At 42.7% G+C, this 24,490-nt stretch overlaps 1 protein-coding gene across 15 annotated transcripts in view; it reads left to right on the plus strand.

Annotated features, from left to right (window-relative positions):
• ppp1r13bb (protein phosphatase 1, regulatory subunit 13Bb) overlaps positions 1-24,490 on the plus strand; it is a 148,859-nt gene that overhangs the window by 23,053 nt on the left and 101,316 nt on the right. For 9 of the 15 annotated variants that reach the window (XM_070879287.1, XM_070879301.1, XM_070879290.1 and 6 more), the window contains exons 1-3: positions 11,957-12,155; positions 13,798-13,945; positions 14,823-14,897. In XM_070879287.1, the coding sequence (XP_070735388.1) occupies positions 12,033-12,155; positions 13,798-13,945; positions 14,823-14,897 (346 nt within the window). In that variant the 5' untranslated portion in view covers positions 11,957-12,032. Of the gene's footprint in view, positions 1-11,956; positions 12,156-13,797; positions 13,946-14,822; positions 14,898-24,490 lie in introns of those variants that run through there. The other 6 variants (XM_070879295.1, XM_070879297.1, XM_070879298.1 and 3 more) reach the window with 2 other exon arrangements.

Raw genomic sequence — 24,490 nt, forward strand, 5'->3', positions numbered from 1 at the left:
AGCAGATGTGCTGATGCAGAGGTGGAGACTGACAATATTACGGAGGTGGAGGTAGATGATCTTGGTGATGGAGAGGATATGGTGTCTGAAGCACAACTTGGTCAGATTGGACACCAAGGTTACAAATGTCTGGTTTAGCCTCAGGCCATCGTTGGGGAGATGGATGGAGTTGGTAGCTAGGGAATATCATATTTTTGGCAGGGACCAAAGACAATGGCTCAGTCTTCCCAATATTTTCCTCACCCAACCGCCATACAGGCGCTTTTTCTAAAAGGAGTCACTGGATAGTGGTTAGGAGTGAAAACCATTGATTGATAGCTCCCCCTTCGCATGTCTGCAGATGCTGAGATCAGACTTGGAACCTCTACTGCTTATTTCCAGTAAACACTTCAGTTGGTGTGGCTGCATTTATTTCAGACTCTCAATCATTCTCGTGAACATTAAGTATAAGAGAAGACCCTGGAGTGTAATTGCTATAGAAATTCAACAATTATTGCATACAATGAAGTGATTAATAAAATAAATCAAGGCCCGCTTGTGCGCTCGGGTGCACGTGAAGATCCCATGCCACTATTCTAAGAAGAGCAGGGAGTTCTCCTTGGCCAATATTTATACCTCAACCAAAATCACTTTAAATTAAAAAAACATTTTTTTTTATCTGATCATTTATCTCATTGGTGTTTGTGCGATCTTGCTGTGAGCAAATCCACTGCTGCATTTCCCTACATAAGTGTTTATATAGCACCTTTTGATGTAGTAAAGGTCCCAAGGTGTGTCATGGGAATGTTATAAAGCAGGGGCAGCACGGGCCAGCCCACACTGATATGTGTGCACAGCAGAGCAGGTCTCCAGTCGTCCTGGTTAACCCTTGCCACTGGACAAAAACCTAGCTCTGTCAAGCCTGTGTGGTAGCTGATGTGCAATGGTCACCACACGTTAAAATCCACGCGCAGGCATCTTCCACCCCTTCAATTGGATGTCAGGACTGGAATATCAGGTCCTTCATTGAAACATCAGTGTGGAAGCAAGTCCTCCTCGTTCGAGGGACCGCCTATGATGGTGATTTTAGTTGAAATAAATTTTCACTCATCCAGCACTGGATGTCAGACAAGCCATGTGATATCTGAATCAGCGGAGGGGTTGAGCATAACAAAAGTATATAAAGCTATATTGTAGACTGGGAAAACATAATAGGCTGCTAACAGCAATGTGTGATGCAAGCTTGCTTAATTAGTTTCCAAAAGAAAATTGGCTTAATTTTCTCCAACTAAACTATGCTTAATATATTTACAGTCATGTCCAAATTGAAACTTTCACATTGAACTTGTACATCTGTTCATATATCATGGGTGCAATCTTTTTTCAGCTTTGTTTTTATTCACAGCTGTTAATCTTGTGGGTTCTACATGATGGTTCCATGTAACTGCTCCAAGAGTAATATAAATGGACTTCAATAATTGTTCCAAGTTTTAATTGCATTTTTCTTTGGGAAGTGAATTAATCAATATTGCATGCTGTAGGTACGGGGCCTTACAAGTTGGTCTATCTTCACTGAATTCTGAAGTGTTCCATTTATCTCCCAAATAAAGCAGGCATTTCAAAAGTAGTAGAATAGGTTGGTTTTCATGAACCACAAAATAATCTTTGTTGTACATACAATTTTTGCATAGTATTTGCAAGTATGATGAATTAATGCAAGAAATATCATTGCACTGATTTTGAAATTGCTTTTTTTTTTGTAATGAAGCCTGAATGTACAGCTTTATAAACTTTCTTTTCATTTTGGTTTCTATTGTATCAAGAGATTTACATCAGTTAATTTTTAGTCTAGGGCTACAATCTGAACAAGTGAGTTGCTTTCAAAAGCTGACCATATGGCAACCCTTTGATTATTTTTAATGATGGCATATTTGGCATAGTTACAAAGAAAATGCTTTATAAACCATAGAATGTCCCAGATCCTTGCTGGTCTTTTCTAATGTAACAATTGATTATTGCATTCATTGAATGTTATATGACGGTCTAGTATTTTACACACTCCATTTATTCAAATCCTCATGAGAAAAATCTATGCCAATGAAACAGATTTAAAAAGCACGTTTGACTGAAATTATGTTCTTGGGTGGGGTGAAGAATAGAAGATTTTGGGATCGGAATGTGCCTTAATGTATACATCAGTGTACCACTGTACAAATTTGTCTGTGTATGCCTGCATCTATGTCTGTTTACATTAAATAATGCAGTGAAGGGCCTATGTGCTTCTCTGTGTAGTTTGTTTGTGGGTGTGTTCTAAGTCTACAACTGAGCATGAGACTCGTGTTTCCTTCTATTGTGTACCTGTGCCTGTCTGTGTTTTAATCATTTACTTGAGTTATCTCAATTAGTTATCGGGGTGGGGGAAGCAGTGTGTTAACAATGGATGCAAAAAGTGGGAAATCTCCATTCCTTAGTGTTGAATGAGAACAAAAATTTAATTTGTTATAGTTTTGAAGTTTGAGTCTCTTGCTCTAGTGAGTTTTGAATATCATCTGTGTCCATGTAGTGAGCTTTCAAGTGGAGGCCACGTGATTTGCAGATGACATATTATCTGATAGTAAAGCCTCCTATGAAATCTGATTATACTTCCTGGACTTGACCTCAGTTAGCGCCTGTATCCGAGAAGCAAGTATTGTAGTCTTCGATCAAGCTCACAAGCATCCCGAGTACACTGCGGTTAAATAAAGACTGCTGCAAACCAACATAAGACTGCCACAACACAAGAAGAATTTCTGTAAATCTGCCTGTTTCGACAGTTATTCTTCCATAATTAAAACTATAGTGCAGGAGTGAAAAGATAATGTGTACATTTTTTAGAATTAATTCCATGACTCTGACAAGTCTGAGTCCCTGCGTGTTTTTCAAATCTTGCTAGTGAGGGCTGGTAATCTTCTGACTTGCAATGTAACTTATTCAGCTTATAATTTCATGTGAGGAATGCAATTCATTGCCAAGTAAACAAAGCAGGCCTTCATTAAAAAAGTTATTGGACACTTCTGAACTGAAACTACTGGCTGCAGCCCAATGTCATGTTTCCAGTTCACACTATTGGTCCTCATAAGTCTCCACTTGGATATATATTGCATACTTCTGAAAATACTCCAATTGTATAATATTGTGCTTGAGTAAATCTAAAGCTCTGGAATTTCCTCCCTAAACTTCTGTGCATGTCTTTCCTACTTAAAGATGCTCATTAAAACCTACCTCTTTCTAGCCTAATAACTCCTTATTGTAGAATTATAGATCATAGAAATTTATGGCACAGGAGGAGACCATTCTACCCGTTGTCTGTCTGCCGGCTGAAAGAGCTATCCAGCCGAATCCCACTTTCCAGCTCTTGGGCTGTAGCCTTTTAGGTTATGGCACTTTAAGTGCACTTTAAATGCAATGAGGGTTTCTGCCTCTACCACCCTTTCAGGCAGTGAGTTTCAGATCCCCACCACCTTCTGGGTGAAAAAAGTTGTTCTTCTCTCCTAATCCTTCTACCAATTACTTTAAATCTATGCCCCAAGGTTATTGACTTCTCTGCTGTGGGAAATAGGTCCTTCCTATCCACTCTTATCAAGGCCCCTCATAATTTTATAGACCTCACTCAAGTCTCCTCTCTGCTCCAAAGAAAACAACCCCAGCCTATCCAATATTTCCACATAGCTAAAATTCTCCAGTCCTCGCAACATCCGGAGAGGCAGGAGTTCAGGGCATTGGTGAGGCCTATAAAGGCCCAGTGGCAGAGCAGAGGCGGGAGTTCGGGGTGTTGGTGAGGCCTATAAAGGCTAGCAGGTGCAGCTGCACCTGCTAGAGAAGGCAAAAAAGTAGAAGAAAGAAATCGAAAGGTGACGTCCCAGCCGAGGGGGTAAGTGATTGGCTGGTGATTGGTATCAGCAAGTAACCTTTAGTATTATTGCCAAATTAAATTTATCTAAGGGGTAAGTCATGGCAGGAGAGCTTGGACATGTTATGCTCCTCCTGTACTATGTGGGAAGTCAGGGACGCTTCCGGAGTTCCTGACGACTGTGTGCAGGAAGTGCATCCGCCTCCAGCTCCTGACTGACCGCATTGCAGCACTGGAGCTGCGGGTGGATGAACTCTGGAGCATCCACGATGCTGAGAATGACGTGAATAGCACGTTTAGCGAGTTGGTCTTACCGCAGGTAAAGGGTACAACACGCCCAGATAGTAAATGGGTGACTAACAGGAAGAGCAGTGCAAGGGAGGTAGTGCAGGGGTCTCCTGCGGTCATCCCCCTGCAAAATGGGGATGGGAACCTATGCAGGAAGACAGAGGGAAATAAAATGGAGGCAGAAGCAAAAGATAGAAAGGAGAATAGTAAAAGTGGAGGGCAGAGAACCCCAAGGCAAAAAACAAAAGGCCACATTACAGCAAAATTTTAAAGGGACAAAGTGTGTTAAAAAGACAAGCCTGAAGTCTCTGTGCCTCAATGTGAGGAGTATTCGGAATAAGGTGGATGAATTAACTGCGCAGACAGCAGTTAACGGATATGATGTAATTGGCATCACGGAGACATGGCTCGAGGGTGACCAAGGCTGGGAACTCCACATCCAGGGGTATTCAACATTCAGGAAGTATAGGCAGAGGAGAAAAGGAGGTGTGGTGGCGTTGCTGGTTAAAGAGGAAATTGATGCAATAGTAAGGAGGGACATTAGCCTGGGTGTTGTGGAATTGGTATGGGTGGAACTGCGGAATACCAAAGGGCAGAAAACGCTAGTGGGAGTTGTGTACAGACCACCAAACAATAGTAGTGAGGTTGGGGACAGCATCAAACAAGAAATAAGGGATGTGTGCAATAAAGGTACAGCCGTTATCATGGGCGACTTTAATCTACATGTTGATTGGGCTAATCAAACTGGTAGCAATGCGGTGGAGGAGGATTTCCTGGAGTGTATTAGGGATGGTTTTCTCGACCAATATGTCGAGGAACCAACTAGGGAACTGGTCATCCTAGACTGGGTGATGTGTAATGAGAAGGGACTAATTAGCAATCTTGTTGTGTAAGGCCCCTTGGGGAAGAGTGACCACAAGATGATAGAATTCTTTATTACGATGAAGTGACACAGTTAATTTGGAAACTAGTGTCCTGAACTTAAGGAAAGGTAACTTAGACGGTATGAGGTGTGAATTGGCTACAATAAACTGGCAAAGGATACTTAAAGGGTTGATGGTGGATATGCAATGGCAAACATTTGAAATCACATGGATGAACTTCAGCAATTGTACATCCCTGTCTGGAGTAAAAATAAAACTGGGAAGGTGGCTCAACTGTGGCTAACAAGGGAAATTAAGGATAGTGTTAAAACCAAGGAAGAGGCATATAAATTGGCTAGAAAAAGCAACAAACCTGAGGACTGGGAGAAATTTAGAATTCAGCAGAGGAGGACTAAAGGTTTAATTAAGAGGGGGAAAATGGAGTATGAGAGGAAGCTTGCAGGGAACATAAAAACTGACTGCAAAAGCTTCTATAAATATGTGAAACATAGAAACATAGAAAATAGGTGCAGGAGTAGGCCATTTGGCCCTTCTAGCCTGCACCGCCATTCAATGAGTTCATGGCTGAACATGCAACTTCAGTACCCCATTCCTGCTTTCTTGCCATACCCCTTGATCCCCTTAGTAGTAAGGACTACATCTAACTCCTTTTTGAATATATTTAGTGAATTGGCCTCAACAACTTTCTGTGGTAGAGAATTCCACAGGTTCACCACTCTCTGGGTGAAGAAGTTTCTCCTCATCTCAGTCCTAAATGGCTTACCCCTTATCCTTAGACTGTGACCCCTGGTTCTGGACTTCCCCAACATTGGGAACATTCTTCCTGCATCTAACCTGTGTAAACCTGTCAGAATTTTAAACGTTTCTATAAGGTCCCCCTCATTCTTCTGAACTCCAGTGAATACAAGCCCAGTTGATTCAGTCTTTCTTGATAGGTCAGTCCCGCCATCCCGGGAATCAGTCTGGTGAACCTTCGCTGCACTCCAACAAGAATGTCCTTCCTCAGGTTAGGAGACCAAAACTGTACACAATACTCCAGGTGTGGCCTCACCAAGGCCCTGTACAACTGTAGCAACACCTCCCTGCCCCTGCACTCAAATCCCCTCGCTATGAAGGCCAACATGCCATTTGCTTTCTTAATCGCACGCTGTACCTGCATGCCAACCTTCAATGACTGATGTACCATGACACCCAGGTCTCGTTGCACTTCCCCTTTTCCTAATCTGACACCATTCAGATAATAGTCTGTCTCTCTGTTTTTACCACCAAAGTGGACAACCTCACATTTATCCACATTATACTTCATCTGCCATGCATTTGCCCACTCACCTAACCTATCCAAGTCGCTCTGCAGCCTCATAGCATCCTCCTCGCAGCTCTCACTGCCACCTAACTTAGTGTCATCTGCAAATTTGGAGATACTACATTTAATCCCCTCGTCTAAATCATTAATATACAGTGTAAACAGCTGGGACCCCAGCACAGAACCTTGCGGGACCCCACTAGTCACCGCCTGCCATTCTGAAAAGTACCCATTTACTCCTACTCTTTGCTTCCTGTCTGACAACCATTTCTCAATCCATGTCAGCACACTACCCCCAATCCCATGTGCTTTAACTTTGCACATTAATCTCTTGTGTGGAACCTTGTCGAAAGCCTTCTGAAAGTCCAAATATACCACATCAAATGGTTCTCCCTTGTCCACTCTACTGGAAACATACTAAAAAAAATTCCAGAAGATTTGTCGAGCATGATTTCCCTTTCACAAATCCATGCTGACTTGGACCTATCATGTCCCCTCTTTCCAAATGTGCTGCTATGACATTCTTAATAATTGATTCCATCATCTTACCCACTACTGAGGTCAGGCTGACCGGTCTATAATTCCCTGTTTTTTCTCTCCCTCCTTTTTTAAAAAGTGGGGTTACATTGGCTACCCTCCACTCCATAGGAACTGATCCAGAGTCAATAGAATTCTGGAAAATGACTGTCAATGCATCCGCTATTTCCAAGGCCACCTCCTTTAAGTACTCTGGGATGCAGTCCATCAGGCCCTGGAGATTTATCGGCCCTCAATCCCATCAATTTCCCCAACACAATTTCCTGACTAATAAGGATTTCCCTCAGTTCCTCCTCCTTACTAGACCCTCTGACCCTTCTTATATCCGGAATGTTGTTAGTGTCCTCCTCAGTGAATACCGAACCAAAGTACTTGTTCAATTGGTCCGCCATTTCTTTGTTCCCTGTTATGACTGCCCCTGATTCTGACTCCAGGGGACCTACATTTGTCTTTACTAACCTTTTTCTCTTTACATATCTATAGAAACTTTTGTAATCCGTCTTAATGTTCCCTGCAAGCTTCCTCTCGTACTCTATTTTCCCTGCCCTAATCAAACCCTTCGTCCTCCTCTGCTGAGTTCTAAATTTCTCCCAGTCTCTGGGTTCGCTGCTATTTCTGGCCAATTTGTATGCCACTTCCTTGGCTTTAATACTATCCCTGATTTCCCTTGATAGCCACAGTTGAGCCACCTTCGCTTTTTTATTTTTATGCCAGACAGGAATGTACAATTGTTGTAGTTCATCCATGCGGTCTCTAAATGTCTGCCATTGCCCATTCACAGTCAACCCCTCAAGTATCATTCGCCAATCAATCCTAGCCAATTCACGCCTCATACCTTCAAAGTTACCCTTCTTTAAGTTCTGGACTATGGTCTCTGAATTAACTGTTTCATTCTCCATCCTAATGCAGAATTCCACCATATTATGGTCACTCTTCCCCAAGGGGCCTCGCACAACGAGATTGCTAATTAATCCTCTCTCATCACACAACACCCAGTCTAAGATGGCCTCTCCCCTAGTTGGTTCTTCGACATATTGGTCTAGAAAACCATCCCTTATGCACTCCAGGAAATCCTCTTCCACCGTATTGCTTCCAGTTTGGTTAGCCCAATCTATGTGCATATTAAAGTCACCCATTATAACTGCTGCACCCTTATTGCATGCACCCATAATTTCCTGTTTGATGTGTGAAGAGAAAAAGATTAGTGAAGACAAACGTAGGTCCCTTGCAGTCGGATTCAGGTGAATTTATAATGGGGAACAAAGAAATGGCAGACCAATTGAACAAATACTTCGGTCGTGAAGACACAAATAACCTTCCGAATGTACTAGGACAGTGGGTCTAGTGAGGAGGAACTGAAGGATATCTTTATTAGGTGGGAAATTGTGTTGGGGAAATTGATGGGATTGAAGGCTGATAAATCCCTGGGGCCTGATGTCTGCATCCCAGAGTACTTAAGGAAGTGGCCCTAGAAATAGTGGATGCATTGGTGATTATTTTCCAACAGTCTATCGACTCTGGATCAGTTCCTATGGACTGGAAGGTAGCTAATGTAACACCACTTCTTAAAAAAAGGAGGGAGAGAGAAAGTGGGTAATTATAGACCGGTTAGCCTGACATCAGTAGTGGGGAAAATGTTGGAATCGATCATTAAGGATGAAATAGCAGTGCATTTGGAAAGCAGTGATGAGATCGGTCCAAGTCAGCATGGATTTATGAAAGGGAAATCGTGCTTGATGAATCTTCTGGAATTTTTTGAGGATGTAACTAGCAGAGGGGACAAGGGAGAACCAGTGTATGTGGTGTATTTGGACTTTCAAAAAGCTTTTGACAAGGTCTCGCACAAGAGATTGATGTGCAAAATCAAAGCGCATGGAATTGGGGGTAATTTACTAACTTGGATGGAGAACTGGTTGGCAGAGAGTTGGGATAAACAGGTCCTTTTCAGAATGGCAGGCAGTAACTAGTGGAGTGCCGCAGGGCTCCGTGCTGGGACCACAGCTCTTTAACATTAATGATTTCGATGATGGAATTGAGTGTAATATCTCAAGTTTGCAGATGACACTAAACTAGGTGGCGCTGAGAGAGGATGCTAAGAGGCTGCAGGGTGACTTGGACAGGTTCGATGAGTGGGCAAATGCATGGCAGATGCAGTATAATGTGGATAAATGAGGTTATCCATTTTGGGGGCAAAAACACGAAGGCAGAATATTATCTGAATGGCGGCAGGTTAGGAAAAGGGGAGGTGCAACAAGACCTGGATGTCATGGTACATCAGTCATTGAAAGTTGGAATGCAGGTACAGCAGGCGGTGAAGGCAAATGGTATGTTGGCCTTCATACCTAGGGGGTTTGAGTATAGGAGCAGGGAGGTCTTGCTGCAGTTCTACAGGGCCTTGGTGAGGCCTCACCTGGAATATTGTGATCAGTTTTGGTCTCCCAATCTGAGGAAGAACGTTCTTGCTCTTGAGGGAGTGCAGCGAAGGTTCACCAGACTGATTCCAGGGATGGCTGGACTGACACATGAGGAGAGACTGGATCAACTGGGCCTTTATTCACTGAAGTTTAGAAGGATGAGCGGGGATCTCATTGAAACTTAAGATTCTGATGGGACTGGACTGGTTAGATGCGGGAAGAATGTTCCCGATGTTGGAAGTCCAGAACCAGGGGACACAGTCTTAGGATAAGGGGTAGGCCATTTAGGATTGAGATGAGAAACATCTTCACTCAGAGTTGTTAACCTGTGGAATTCCCTGCTACAGAGTTGTTGATGCCAGTTCATTGGATATGTTCAAGAGGGAGTTTGATCTGGCCCGTACGGCTAAGGGGATCAAGGGGTATGGAGACTGTCATGTAGTCTACTGTCATTGTAATCTATGTATAAACTGACCCAAGTTGTACACTGAGAACACTGACCACTAGGTGGTGAACTTGTGGGAGACACTCCTAACCTGGAATTTCAGGTATAAAAGGGGAAGCTCCACCCATCTTCAGCACTTCAGTGCTGGCTAATAAAGGACTGGTCACAGAGTGACTACCTCTCTAGTATGGGCCTCGTGTGCATTTGTACTGTATACTAAGGACATATTAGAGAGAAAGCAGGAAAGGGGTACTGAGGGAATGATCAGCCATGATCTTATTGAATGGAGGTGCAGGCTCGAAGGGCCAAATGGCCTACTCCTGCACCTATTTTCTATGTTTCTATGAAACATAAACTATTCTTACAGGGCTTGACCGGGTAGATGCAGGGAGGATGTTCCCCTGGCTCGGGAGTCTAGAACTAGGGGTCACAGTCTCAGAATAAGGGGTTGGCCATTTAGGATTGAGTTGATACACTTCTTCACTCGGGGTGGTGAATTTTTGGATTTCTGTATGCTAGAGGGCAGTGGATGCTCAGTCGTTTTAGTATATTCAAGACCGGAATCGATAGATTTTTGAATATTAAGGGAATCAAAGGATACGGGGATGGTGCATGAAAGTGGAGATAGATCAGCCATGATCTTGTTGAAGACTGAGCAGGTTTGAGGGGCCAAATGGCCGCCTCCTGCTAATTCTTATGGTCTTGGGTTTGCACTAGAGAGGGTACAGGAGATTCAATCACATCTTTCCTGTAATGTGGTGACCAGAACTGTATGTCGTGCTCTAGCTGTGGCCTAAGTGGTGTTTTGTACAATTCTAGTATAACAAACTTGCTCTTGAGGTATCACGTACAAAAGCAAAATACTGCGGATGCTGAAAATCTGAAAAAAGAAATTGCCGGAAATACTTATCCGGTTGGGCAGCATATGTGGAGAGAGAAACAGAGTTGACGTTTCAGGTCGATGACCCTTTGTCGTATGCCGCCTTAACCACTTTATCGACTTGTCCTACCTTCAGGGATCTGTGGACATACACTCCAAGGTCCCTCTTTTTTCCCTTACACTAGTTATCCTACCATTTATTGTGTGTTCCCTTGCATTGCTCTCCCCAAATGCATTACCTCCCACCACTCCCTGAATTGAATTCCATTTGCCACTTTGTCTACCTGTCCAGTCCTTTTGATATCTTCCTGTGGTCTGCAGCTTGCTTCCTCACTATCAAACACACAACCAGTTTTTGTGTCATCTTCAAACTTCTTAATCATGCCCCCTACATTGAAGTCTAAATCATTGATGTATAACACAAAAAGCAAGGGACCTAGTACTGTGTCCTGCAGAACCCCACGGGAAAAAGCCTTCCATCAATCATTACTCTTTGCTTCCTGCCACTGGACCAATTTTTGATCCAACTTGCCACTTTCCCTTGGGTTCCATGGGCTTTTAATTTTTTGAGCAGTCTGCCATGTGGAATCTTGTCAAAAAACCTTGCTAAAATCCATGTAGACTACATCAAACGCACTACCCTCATCACCTCCCTTGTTACCACCTCAAAAAATTCAATCAATTTATGTGACTCCGTGTCAAATTTTATTTGATTACGCTCCTGTGAAGCGTCTTGAGACATTTTACTGCAGTCGAGGTGCTATATAAATGCAAGTTGTTTGTAATTGACAAGTGTAACCTATTGCACGTATTTAAAGATGGAAGCTATGTCAACTTTAAAAAAAAATGGTACATCAAAATGTGTTGCATTTTTAAACCAAGTAGGGGAATCCCCACTCCTAATACCGTGGGATTGGGGTTGCACACTGAGTGGTGCATGTTTTTTTTTGGAGTCTGGTTATATAACTGTAAACTACAGAATTGGATCAGTAGAATAAACATTCTGCATTTGGGGTGCATATTACAAAATTACATACTATCAACTCAGTGATTTCCCATCTGGAATTTTTCCCCTTGAGTAAAATGTATAGAATTTTTCTATAGACAGCACAAGTATACATCAGATTAGGGTGAACTCGATATACCCTTGCTGTCAATGGTAAACTCTGTCCTGTTTTATTAGAGCCATCTTATCAGTGCTAAAGTTGTAAGTATGCCTGCTGATTCTCGTATCACAAGGACTCAATGACGTCTGCTTATGCAGTGAAACTGATTACCATTTGAGCCCAGTACAAAGACACAAACTATTTTCCCTTGGAACGCCATTCCAGTTCACTCGAACTTTTTTGTTCAGCTTTGTTTCGCCCTCCATTTTTATTTTCTCTCTTAAATTAGATCCTTAATGCAAAGCACATGACTGGTTTTGTTACAATGGTGCTGCAGAGCTTAATTAAGTCAAGAGAGAATTCTTGGCTGTCTCAGAAAATTAGACAAAAACTTAATATCATGAATAAAGGGAACTTCAACCATGACAAGGTAAAGTATGTGATGTGGTATTCTTTAAACTAATGTAACTTTTGCAGGATGTTTGTTATTTAAATGCATAGTTTGACCTTGCTTTCAAAACATCTGCAAACATCAAGTTAATGTTTCGATGTTCCCAAATAAACATGAACTTCTGTTTTTGTATGCTTTGGCAAAGCAGGATTTTGAACAGTGTGTGGTCTTGTTTTTGTTCGTCTTCTGATGAATCTTGCATTTTGTGCAGTCTTTGAAGTGTGCAGGGCATTTTAATAAGAGTCGGTAGAATATGGTTTAGTTTTCACCTAATTAGTATGCCGTCTTAAAAGTTCTCGTGACATGCAGCAGTTTTGTTCTGTCACAAAGTTACTGAAATTACTTGTTAAGTATTTTGCCGAAGCTACATGCAAGTACTGTTTGTTTCTGGTAATCAATGCACAAGTCACATTGTTCCTCTACTGGAAATATTACACTTTTACAGTTGACAGATGAATAGTGATTTACCTTTTGACCCCTTTCATTGACAATTCATTGGGGTCAACTTGCCACCTTGGCGTAAAACTGGTGGTGTTGTTCGGCTGCCCATTATAGAAAATCAGGTTTTTGTTTTCATTTACATTGATTCCAAGTTATTTTTTTATATTTGCTATAAATTCCAACCATCATTAAATCTACTTTTAATAGAAGATAGGAATAGATGGGGGAAAATTATTCAACATAAGAATTCAGGATAAAATGATCAATAATAACAAATTAATTCAAACTAACTTTTACTTTTAGTTTCAAAAAATTCTACATTATGATGTACCAAACAGACTTGCGGATCCCAATATCCAAAGTTATTGGGGCGAGAGGCTATTTTGATTTTATTAAATAAATATTTTTTGAGAACCACTGCTCTAATCCATTGCAAGACAGCCTCAGCTAATAACACAATTGTGTGTATGATAAAATAAATTGATCTTGTTCGTCAGTGCTATGATTAGCAATCTGCATAGCACATGAAAGAAGAATGTGCAGCTGTTTGTGGCTGTACAGATGTACTAGGAAATTTGGTAGACATCATTGTTTTAAATCTAGTGCAAAAATTTCCTTTTGGAACACACTTGTGGGTTCAGCTGGGATTGAATGTTTACTGATGCAACATTGCGATAGTTATACTGCAGGTTCAGGTTCTGCACAATACAAAAATATTGCTGGGACAAGTGCATTCCTATTGCATTATATTGTTAAACTTTGTTACTACACGATTTAAAACCATACATCTTCACTGAGATTTGCTTTTTAACATGTATATTTGCTGTGCTTTTGGACTATGTTCAGTTGAGGTTTTTTAACAATATTTGAAGTGAGCACAGCCCCTTCAGAGGAGAATGTTGCGGTGTAATAAAGTAATTTTGTTTTGGCTTTAAAAATAGGTTTAAGTTAACTTTTTGTAAAAATTGGTAAATTATTCCACTTTTTACATGTACCCTGTACTGATTTAGTTTTTCTAAATTTGTTAGCTGTACTTTCTATTTGTACTAACATTTATTTGATCCGTTCTGATTTTTTTAATTTGATGACAGTATGGCATTCTTCAGGAAACAATTTACTGAAAATTAGCAAGAAAAGGAATATGCTATAAATCTAATGTTTAAAATATATTTTTTTGCAGATGATACTGACTGTGTACTTGAGTAACAATGAGCAGGGTTTAACAGAAGTCCCCATAACCCCAGAAACAACATGTCGAGATGTTGTTGAATTCTGCAAAGAACCTGGTGAGATTGGTTGCCACTTGGCCGAGGTGTGGCGAGGAAATGGTAGGTGTTACATGCATTTACAATTATCGGGTATATGCCATTGTCCGCAATATATAACCAAATGTTTTTTGCTGTACAGACCAAAAAAAGACAATCAGCCATTGTGTGCTCACTCCCATCTTTTGGCTGATTTCATGCCCATACACTAACCATCCCTCTCCCCCCACCCCACCTCCTGAGAGGCAAAAAACAGGTCTGTAACCAATTCATGAGTCCTTGGTTTAAAATTTTCTGTCTAACCCCATATGATCAGCAAGCTCCAAGAGGTCCCAGATCCACACATTGCCAAACTTGATGTTCATTCTGGAACAGGAAAGGAAAAGGTGACCTGGGGTTTGGTCACTTAAAAATCTAATGTGAATAAAATGGACCAGGACACAAACTTCAACTCTCCAATGGGAAGTGCATTGGGATTCCAGTAGGATATGTAATGGCTCTAGAAAAGTATAAGACTGAGTGGTGACCTGATAGAGGTCTTTGCGATTGTGGATTGATTCAATATGGTAGACATAGAGAATGATTTTACTTGTGGGCGAGTCCAAATCTAGGGGCCATAAAAATAAAAGTCAGCAATAAATCAAGTAGGGAACTCAGGAGAAACTTCTTTACTCAGTGGTTAGAATGTGGAACTCACTAACACATGGACTAATTGAGGCGCATTTAAGAAGATGCTAGATAAGTACAAGGAGAAAGCAATAGCAGAATATAGTGATGGGATAAGATGAAGTAGGGTGGGAGGAGGCTTATGTGGAGCATAAGCACCAGCATGGACCAGTTGGGCTGAATGGCCTGTTTCTGTTCCTGTAATTTTATGTAATTTTGTTTCTCGAATAATTTGCTCTTATCTTCCATGTATCCTGATAATCACACTTCCCAGAAATACATCTAAAGCTTGCTGGAAGGACTGGAAGGAATCGGTCTCCACTACCTCCTCTGGATTCCTGTTGTACAGGTTAATCATCCTCAAATTTCCTTCTCGGCTTAGAATAGCCCCAACATGTGGTTGTCTTTCCAATTATACATGTAACCTAGCCAAATTCTAATAAAAACGTGAACATTAACACGGCATTGATATTCTGCCTCTGACCTTTTCATTAACTCTCATCATATTTACAAAGTCTACTAAACACAATTAGAGAGATCATTACTGCTCCAATCTTTTTCTCCAGTTTTCTTAAACCTAGTGACTCTTGAAATAGTGCATGAGAATTCAAATCAATGCTGTTTGCAATGAACAAAGAGAACGTGACTGTGGTAAAGAATTGGTGGGATAAATGTAATTACTTCACACTTTTGTAAGCATGAGGAATAGACTGCAATGAATACTTTGCTCATTTTTCAAAAATAAAATGTCAGGCCTTGGATTTAAGGGGGAACAGAGATGCATAAATTGAGCTTGCAGGGAGGCAGAGGATAAAATTACCTGAGGGTCTTGTATATGGACCGAGATGGATGGAATGGGATTTATTTTTCATTCTTACCCACTGCAACTATGTGTAGTTTTGTAACCAAACTTGCCTATCATTAATACACACTGGAAAGGCATCGGAGTGAAGTTGCCCCATTCATATACAGCTGATGGTTACATTGTTTTTTGGAAAAGAGTTTTCCAATTTTCTCCCCATATCTTCTGCAGGTGGTAACTCGTGTTGGAATATGATCCTACTCTAGTAGCTCCTCTTCATTTGAATGTTGGAGTGGGGCATTACAGATAAAACCCATCATATCCTTGCATAGTGTCTACAGACACTCACTTCTGAGCAGATCGTTACTGAATAGCAATTTGTAACAGGATCTCCTGGATGATTTATTCTTCAATTCCACTCTAGCTCAGATGATGAAGACCATATCATTGCCCTAGTTGCGATCAGATACTTTGGCACGGACCATGAATTAAAACTGGAACCTTCCTCGTCTATATGCCTCAGTTCTATACTGAGAGTTCATTTACTTACAAAAGCATCAGCAGAAACCTATAGAATATGCAAGTATGACAATTTGCATGTAGACACTTGATTTAAAAAAAAATGTAATACTGGTAACAGGACATTTGGCAGTAGGAAAGAAAGTAGCACATTTTGAGCGGACAAGTAAACAAATTGTGTCTTTGATACAAGGTAAATTAGATCGTAAATGGACTACCAATTTATACTGGCATTTAACTAAATTCGAAGCAGCTTTAGATCCATCTCTGGGTGAGTAGTTTGGAGTAGCAAATTGAGGTAAATTTTTGTGATAAATCTGACCTCCATTTCTCTATATATTGGATACTGTAATCATGGCAAGAAAATAAATAATATGCAGTCTACTACAGGTATTTCTTTTGACAATAGCAAAACATGTTTTCTTACAATACCGACATGTAAACTGGAAAAGCAGAGTCTTCCTTGAGACTCTCCTAAATATTTCTTGTCTTCCCAGACATCCATACAGGTAACGTTGAAAAATCTGGATTCACCTGATGCCAGTTGCTAACATTAAACGGCTGCCAGTTATAGGGGTCCTTTGGTTGTCTCATCTGAGAATTTTTCATCAGTCTTTCCAGAAATCCAACACTAACCTTTTGAGCTTTCCCAAAATTCAGCATTGTAATTTAAAAGGTGCTATCATAAGCCATGTTTCCTACAGAATGTAATGTTCTTTCTCTTTGCATCTAGTACTTATGGAAAAGGAACACAAATTTGAATGTTGATGTATATTTCTGAATGTTTATTCAAAATGTGTCTTCTTAAAAATGGAAATGGCATGTAAATGATGTGCAGTCTTCGAGCCTACATAGTACAAGAAATGAATACAGTGACAAGGGTGCAAATTTGTGTCAAATTCAAGGGGGGTCGAATTTTATTTTAATACCGGATGTGGTTAGAATGTGGAATTCTCTGCTATGTAAAGAGGTTGCTTGAAAAAAGTGGAACTTTGGGGAGTAAGCAAGAGATTGTGCTTAGACTTGGTAGCTCAAATGGCCTGTTGCGGTGTTGCAACATTGCTTCCTACACCTGGGATATGTTTAAAGGTAATTGCAGTTAGAAGCAAGAAAGATTAAGACATTTCCATCAAATGCTTACATCTGTTTGATATGATTTGCCACCTCAAGGAACTACATGCTTAAGAGTGGCTATACCATATTCCCAGGGCTATGTTAATTGATCTCATACCAACAGATCTTTGATTAAACAAAGGGGACTACAGTGGGATGAGGGCAGAGTTGGCTAAAGTAGACTGGAAACAAGGACTAAACGGTGGCACAATTGAGGAACAGTGGAGGACTTTTAAGGAGCTCTTTCATAATGCGCAACAAAAATATATTCCAGTGAAAAAGAAGGGCGGCAAGAGAAGAGATAACCAGCCGTGGATAACCAAGGAAATAAAGGAAAGTATCAAATCAAAGACCAAATCGTATAAGGTAGCCAAGGTTAGTGGGAAACTAGAGGATTGGGAAGATTTTAAGCAACAGCAAAGAATGACTAAAAAAGCAATAAAGAAAGGGAAGATAAATTACGAAGGTAAACTTGCGCAAAACATAAAAACAGATAGTAAAAGCTTTTACAGATATATAAAATGGAAAAGAGTGACTAAAGTAAATGTTGGTCCCTTAGAAGATGAAAAGGGGGATTTAATAATGGGAAATGTGGAAATGGCTGAGACCTTAAACAATTATTTTGCTTCCGTCTTCACTGTAGAAGACACAAAAACCATGCCAAAAATTGCTGGTCATAGGAATGTGGGAAGGAGGACCTTGAGATGATCACTATCACTAGGGAGGTAGTGCTGGACAGACTAATGGGACTCAAGGTAGACAAGTCCCCTGGTCCTGATGAAATGCATCCCAGGGTATTAAGAGATGGCGGAAGTTATAGCAGATGCATTTGTTATAATCTACCAAAATTCTCTGGACTCTGGGGAGGTACCAGCGGATTGGAGAGCAGCTAATGTAATGCCTCTGTTTAAAAAAGGGGGCAGGCAAAAGGCAGGTAACTATAGGCCGGTGAGTTTAACATCTGTAGTGGGGAAAATGCTTGAAACTATCATATTAAGGAAGAAATAGCGGGACATCTGGATAGGAATAGTGCAATCAAGCAGACGCAGCATGGATTCATGAAAGGGAAATCATGTTTAACTAACTTACTGGAATTCTTTGAGGATATAACGAGCATGGTGGATAGAGGTGTACCGATGGATGTGGTGTATTTAGATTTCCAAAAGGCGTTCGATAAGGTGCCACACAAAAGGTTACTGCAGAAGATAAAGGTACGTGGAGTCAGAGGAAATGGATAGAGAATTGGCTGGCGAACAGAAAGCAGAGAGTCGGGATAAATGGGTCCTTTTCCGGTTGGAAATCAGTGGTTAGTGGTGTGCCACAGGGATCAGTGCTGGGACCACAACTGTTTACAATATACATAGATGACCTAGAGGAGGGGACAGAGTGTAGTGCAACAAAATTTGCAGATGACACTAAGATTAGTGGAAAAGCGGGTTGTGTAGAGGACTCAGAGGCTGCAAGGAGATTTGGATAGGTTAAGCGAATGGGCTAAGGTTTGGCAGATGGAATACAATGTCGGAAAGTGTGAGGTCATCCACCTTGGGGGAAAAAAAACAGTAAAAGGGAATATTATTTGAATGGGGAGAAATTACAACATGCTGTGGTGCTGAGGGACCTGGGGGTCCTTGTGCATGAAACTCTTTTAGAGTCTACCTGCAAAACATAAAACATGTATCCGTGCCACCCGACCTGGATGACACACCAGACATTTACAAGGCCCTTTTTTTCTGTTTTTGGTTTTTTTGGGCACTAAAATCTAATTTTTTCCTTTTTTTTCCAGTGCCCCCTATAAAAGGAGAGGGGGACACTAAAAGCACCGGCAATTAAAACAAATTAAACTTTAAAACTTAAAATCAAATTAAAATTTGGTTGCCGGGCGTGATGATGCACTCCAGTCCCTCCGGTGCCCACCTCTCGCGGAAGGCCGCGAGCGTACCGGTGGACACCGCGTGCTCCATCTCCAAGGACACCCTGGACCGGATGTAAGAGCGGAAGAGGCAGGCAGTCAGGTTGAACGACCCCCTCAACCGCCCGCTGCCTGGACCGGCTGATGGCACCCTTGGCCGTGCCCAGGAGCAGTCCTACGAGGAGGCCCTCGGACCTACCCGCTCCCCTCCGCACAGGGTGCCCAAAGATCAGGAGAGTGGGACTGAAGTGCAGCCAGAATTTCAGGAGCAGCCCCTTCAAATAATGGAACAGGGGCTGCAACCTTGTGCACTCAATAAAAACATGGAACACGGACTCCTCCAGACCGCAGAAATTGCAGGCGGCCTGGGAGTCCGTGAACCGGCTTAAAAATTTGTTGCACGGCACTGCTCCGTGCACCACCCTCCAGGCCAAGTCCCCGACGAATAGTGGGAGGACCCCTGCGTAGAGTGCCCTCCATCGGGGACCCCCGCCTCCTCCGGACAGCAAGATGGTACGCCACGGCGTGTCCGGACGGCCGGCGAGGATGGCAAAGTTGAGAGTGTGCAGGAGCAGCCCGTACAGGAAACCCCTCCGCGCGGAACTGAAAGGCACGGAGGGGATTTCCCCGAGGCGGCTCAAGTTGTGAGGCGCCGGCCCCCGAGGGAGGTTCCGGGTTTGGCGCCGATGAAGAATTCCGTCCGGACGGGGGTCAGTTCGGACGGGATCTCCCCACGTGCTTGAGCCTCCTCGATGCACCTAACGGAGTCAGGGACCAGAGCTGTTTTTAGCGACTCGATGGCATCGGCCGCGTGGCGGACGTTGGCAGAATTTAGGCGCCGCGCCAGCGTGTCTGGCGCCATCCAGCCCGCTCCTCCGCCATCGAGCAGGTCCCTGACCCTGGTCACCTCACCAGCCACAGCCCTCTCTTCCGACCGCCACATAAAACCTCGGTCGTGGAGGTACGGATTCCCGAGCAGCGGCTCCTGCAGGATGGCCGCCACTCCAGCCGGCGGAGAGCTGCGCTTGGTGGAGACTTTGTTCCAGACCCTAATGTATGAATCCCAAAAGGTTAGTTTGCAGGTGCAGCAGGTAATCAGGAAGGCAAATGGAATGTTGGCCTTTATTACGAAAGGGATGGAGTACAAAAGTAGGGAGGTGTTGCTGCAACTGTATAGGGTATTGGTAAGGCCGCACCTGGAGTACTGCGTGCAGTTTTGGTCACCTTAAGGAAGGATATACTAGCTTTGGAAGGGGTACAGAGACTATTCACTAGGCTGATTCGAGAAGTGAGGGGGTTACCTTATGCTGATAGATTGAGTACACTGGGTCTTTACTCCTTGGAGTTCAGAAGGATGAGGGGTGATCTTATAGAAACATTTAAAATCATGAAGGGGATAGACAAGATAGAGGCAGAGAGGTTGTTTCCATTGGTGGGGGAGACTAGAACTAGGGGGCACAGCCTCAAAATACGGAGGAGCCAATTTAAAACCGAGTTGAGAGAATTTCTTCTCCCAGAGGGTTGTGAATCTGTGGAATTCTCTGCCCAAGGAAGCGGTTGAGGCTGGCTCATTGAATATTTTCAAGTCAAAGATGGATTTTTAAGCAATAAGGGAATTAAGGGTTACAGGGAGAGGGCGGGTAAGTGGAGCTGAGTCCACGACCAGATCAGCCATGATCTTATTGAATGGCGGAGCAGGCTCGAGGGGCTAGATGGCCTACTCCTGTTCCTAATTCTTATGTTCTTATGATTCTGTGGGTGTCTTTGTATTTAAGTAATTTGTTAAAATATTGGTTAGAAGACTTCAAGGAAGTGACTGAGTGCTGGTGCTTTGATTAATTGGATTAATAGGCAAAAGTTCATCCACATAATTCAGCTGAATCACTGATTCTAGTATGTTGAATAGTGAAAGGTATATTTGCAGATCAGCACAAAATATTTTGTTTCAGTTTCAGATGACACTTTTTTCAGTTTGGGTATTTTCCTTATAAAATTCAAATAATCTGTGATGAAATGTACTTTGTTAAATGTTCAATGTTTTTAAAAAAAGCTGTCTTCCTGGGGAAGACTTGCATCTGCAATTGTGTTACTACTGTTTTTAACTGAACAGTATAAAGTTATTTAAATTCATTGTGCTAATACTTTACATAGTGGGCAGAATATTTCATTTCTTTATCACAATGTTAATTTCACAATTTCAGCTTTAAAACATTTTTTTTCCCAGCAAGCTATTGAGACTTTGGAAAAGGGTAGAGAACAATCCTTCATACCCAAAACACTGTATTGCAGTAAACTACTAACTCGATATGATAGATCTTTTACTTTTACTGCATATATATTATATAGTAGGTAGATTTTGGCTTCTTTTGGCCAGCTTAAGTTAATATTACTATTGGTGTGAACTGGGGGGAAAATGCATTTTATGCTCTATTGGTGCATTTTTAAAATCAATTTTATTGCTTCAACAATTTATTCCCTAACTGGCAGGCTAGTGACCTGCTTTGAACCTGATTGATACGAGTTGTGTGAAATCTGCCTGGGTTAAATTGCCTTTTAGGTGCAGAAACGTGTTCGTTCCGCTCAGGATTGAGCAAATTATCTTTCCCCTCTCTCCATCATAGGTAGTCCCTCGGAATCGAGGAAGACTTGCTTCCACTCTAAGTGAGTTTCTAGGTGGCTGTACAGTCCAATGCGGGAATTACAGTCTGACAGGTGGGGCAGACAGTGGTTGAAGGAAAGGGTGGATGGGGAGAGCCTGGTTTGCCGCACGCTCCTTCCGCTGTCTGTGCTTGATTTCTGCATGCTCTTGGCGATGAGACTCGAGATGCTCATCGCCCTCCCGGATGCTCTTCCTCCATTTTGGGCGGTCTTGGATCAGGGATTTCCAGGTGCCGGTGGGGAAGTTGCACTTTAACAAGGAGGCTTTGAGGGTGTCCTTGAAACATTTCCTCTGCCCACCTGGGGCTCGCTTGCCGTGTAGGAGTTCTGAGTAGAGTGTTTGCTGAGGGAGTCTCATGTCGGGCATGCGAATGTTGTGGACCGCCCAACGGAGCTGGTCGAGTGTGGTCCGTGCTTCGATGCTGGGGATGTTGGCCTATTCCATTGTCAAGATCACGTTCTTTTACCTTTGCACCATCGCCTGCCTCCACCGACCACCCTCTCCTTGCTGATGAAACTTTGAGCCCTGCCATTATTATCCTGAGCTTGACTTAAATGTTCTCCTCGTGTGCCCCCCGTTCTCTCCCCCCCCCCCCCCCCCCCCCCCCCCCCCGGCCTCCATCTTTAAAGTACAACTTATTCATAATCCCTCAGCCCATATTCTTACTCGCACAAAAGTATTGTAAGTTTCCCGTTGGATCTTTGCATTTTGGCGTGGCCTAACCCGAGGGGGGTGGAGCCTTGATCTGCGCCAAAAAGATCGGGCTGCCATAGTAACCAGGGACGCGATGTGAGCTGAGGCTGCAAAGTGAAGCATACAGCCACCTCCCAACACATTAAAAGAATTGAAAAAGACGTAGCACCACCTTGCCTCCAACACCACCTGAAGGCTGTCTGGTTGCATTTTTGGTCGCCTCTTTGTCTCTCTCTATCTCCTCTCTCTCGTACCTTGCTCGACAGCCTCTGCTGTGCCGATTTCCTTAACTCTAGGGAAGATTTTTCAGGACAGGCCTCATAAGTGGTGACCAGAACTGCGTGCTGTACTCTAGATGTAGGCTAACTAGTGTTTTATGCAGTTCAAGCATAACCTCCGTGCTCTTGTATTCTATGCCTTGGCTACTAAAGACAAGTATTCCGTATGTCGCCTTAACCACCTTATCGACTACCCTCAGGGATCTGTGGACATGCACTCCAAGGTCCCTATGTTCCTCTACACTTCTCGGTGTCCTACTATTTAATATGTATGCCCTTGCCTTGTTAGCCCTCCCCAAATGCATTACCTCACAGTTCTCCAGATTGTATTCCATCTCACTGTTCTGCCCATCTGACCAGTTCATTGATATCTACCTGCCGTCTACAGCTTTCTTCTTCAATCACACAGCCGATTTTAGTATCATTTGCAAACTACTTAACCATACCCCCTATATTGGGCTCAAGTTTCCACATGATTTGCGCCTGATTTTTAGGAGCAACTGGTGGAGAACGGACTATCTTAGAAATCGCAATTCTCCACATTTTTTTTTCTGCAGTTCTAGTCAGTTAGAACAGTTTCACTTTGGAACAGAATTTTTTCTTCAAAAGGGGGCGTGTCCGGCCACTGACACCTGATTTCAAAGTTTCCACAGTGAAAACGTACTCCAAATTAACTTAGAATGGAGCAAGTGAAGATTTTTGTAGAACTGAAAAAACCTTGTCTACACTAAAAAAAAATCAGGCGCAGGTTACAAATTAGGCGTCCAGAACGAGGTGGGGTGGGGGGAAGGGAAGTCATTAAATTCTATAATAAATCCTTATTTATACTTATGCAAATATTATACAAATAAATCCAACCTGAATAAAAAATTTATAAGAAAAGATTAAATAAACCATCTTCCTACCTGTGTGAAAGTGCTTCAGCCAGGGAGAATGCTGCAGGAAGCCTCAAGTTGAGGCAGCCGTTCGTTCCTGACGGCGGGGGGGAGGGAGGAGGAAGCCGTTCGTTCCCGCGGGGGTGGGGAGAGGGGAAAAGGAGGCAGCCGTTCGTTCCGGGGGGGGGGGGGGGGGAAGAGAAAGGAGGCAGCCGTTCGTTCCTGCGGGGGGGGGGGGGGGGAAGAGGGGACAGGGGACAGTGAGAAGGCTGCAAGAAGCCTCAGTGCTGATGGCAATGTGCTTTTATTAAAAAATGTTCAAAAATTAAACAGCTACAAAGAACTACAAAAATGGCCGAGTGCCAATGTTTTCTTCACACTGCGTGCGCGCACACGCGCAGGGTTGCCGGCAGGAAAAAAACTAATTTAAATGGTACCCGCCCCCTCCCACTTACAAAATCGGCGCGAGTGGTAGGCTCCGCCCCCCTGGGCACTGCGCCAAGCGGACATGGAGCTGCAGGGCGCTCCAGAATCGCGTGTTTTTTTTCCGGCGTGAAAAACGGGCGCCCAGCTCGGAGGGGCGCCCGTTTTTTATCGTGTGGAAACTTGGGCCCATTAAGTCTAAATCATTGATATATACCACAAAAAGCAAGGGACCCCACTGGAAACAGCTTTCCAGTCACGCACATCTGTCTGAACCCTCTCCATAACCAAGATGTTTCCTCTACATTTGGTGATCAGAAATGCACGCAGTATTCCTGATGAAGTTGAGCCCTATGCAAGCTCAAAACATTGCAGCTTGCATTCTATCCCTATGACTCTACAGCCTAAAATCATCTTGCCGCAAATGATTTCCTTGAGCTATATTGATCAGTATCTCAGACTGCCCTCCTGTATTGTGATCTGTAGCTTATGATTCATTTTATATTCTGACTATTTACTCCATTTTCCCAATCCCATCCCTTGCATTTATCCACATCAAACAACATTTACTAGTCGGCAACCAATTCCCACAATCTATTCAAATTTCTGTCTATTTGGTCCACTTATTCACACTCTTTGCAGATTATTTTCTCTTCCACCGCATTAGCCCC

This window comes from Pristiophorus japonicus, chromosome 4, assembly GCF_044704955.1.
Source record: "Pristiophorus japonicus isolate sPriJap1 chromosome 4, sPriJap1.hap1, whole genome shotgun sequence".
NCBI classification, from domain to species: Eukaryota; Metazoa; Chordata; class Chondrichthyes; family Pristiophoridae; genus Pristiophorus; species Pristiophorus japonicus.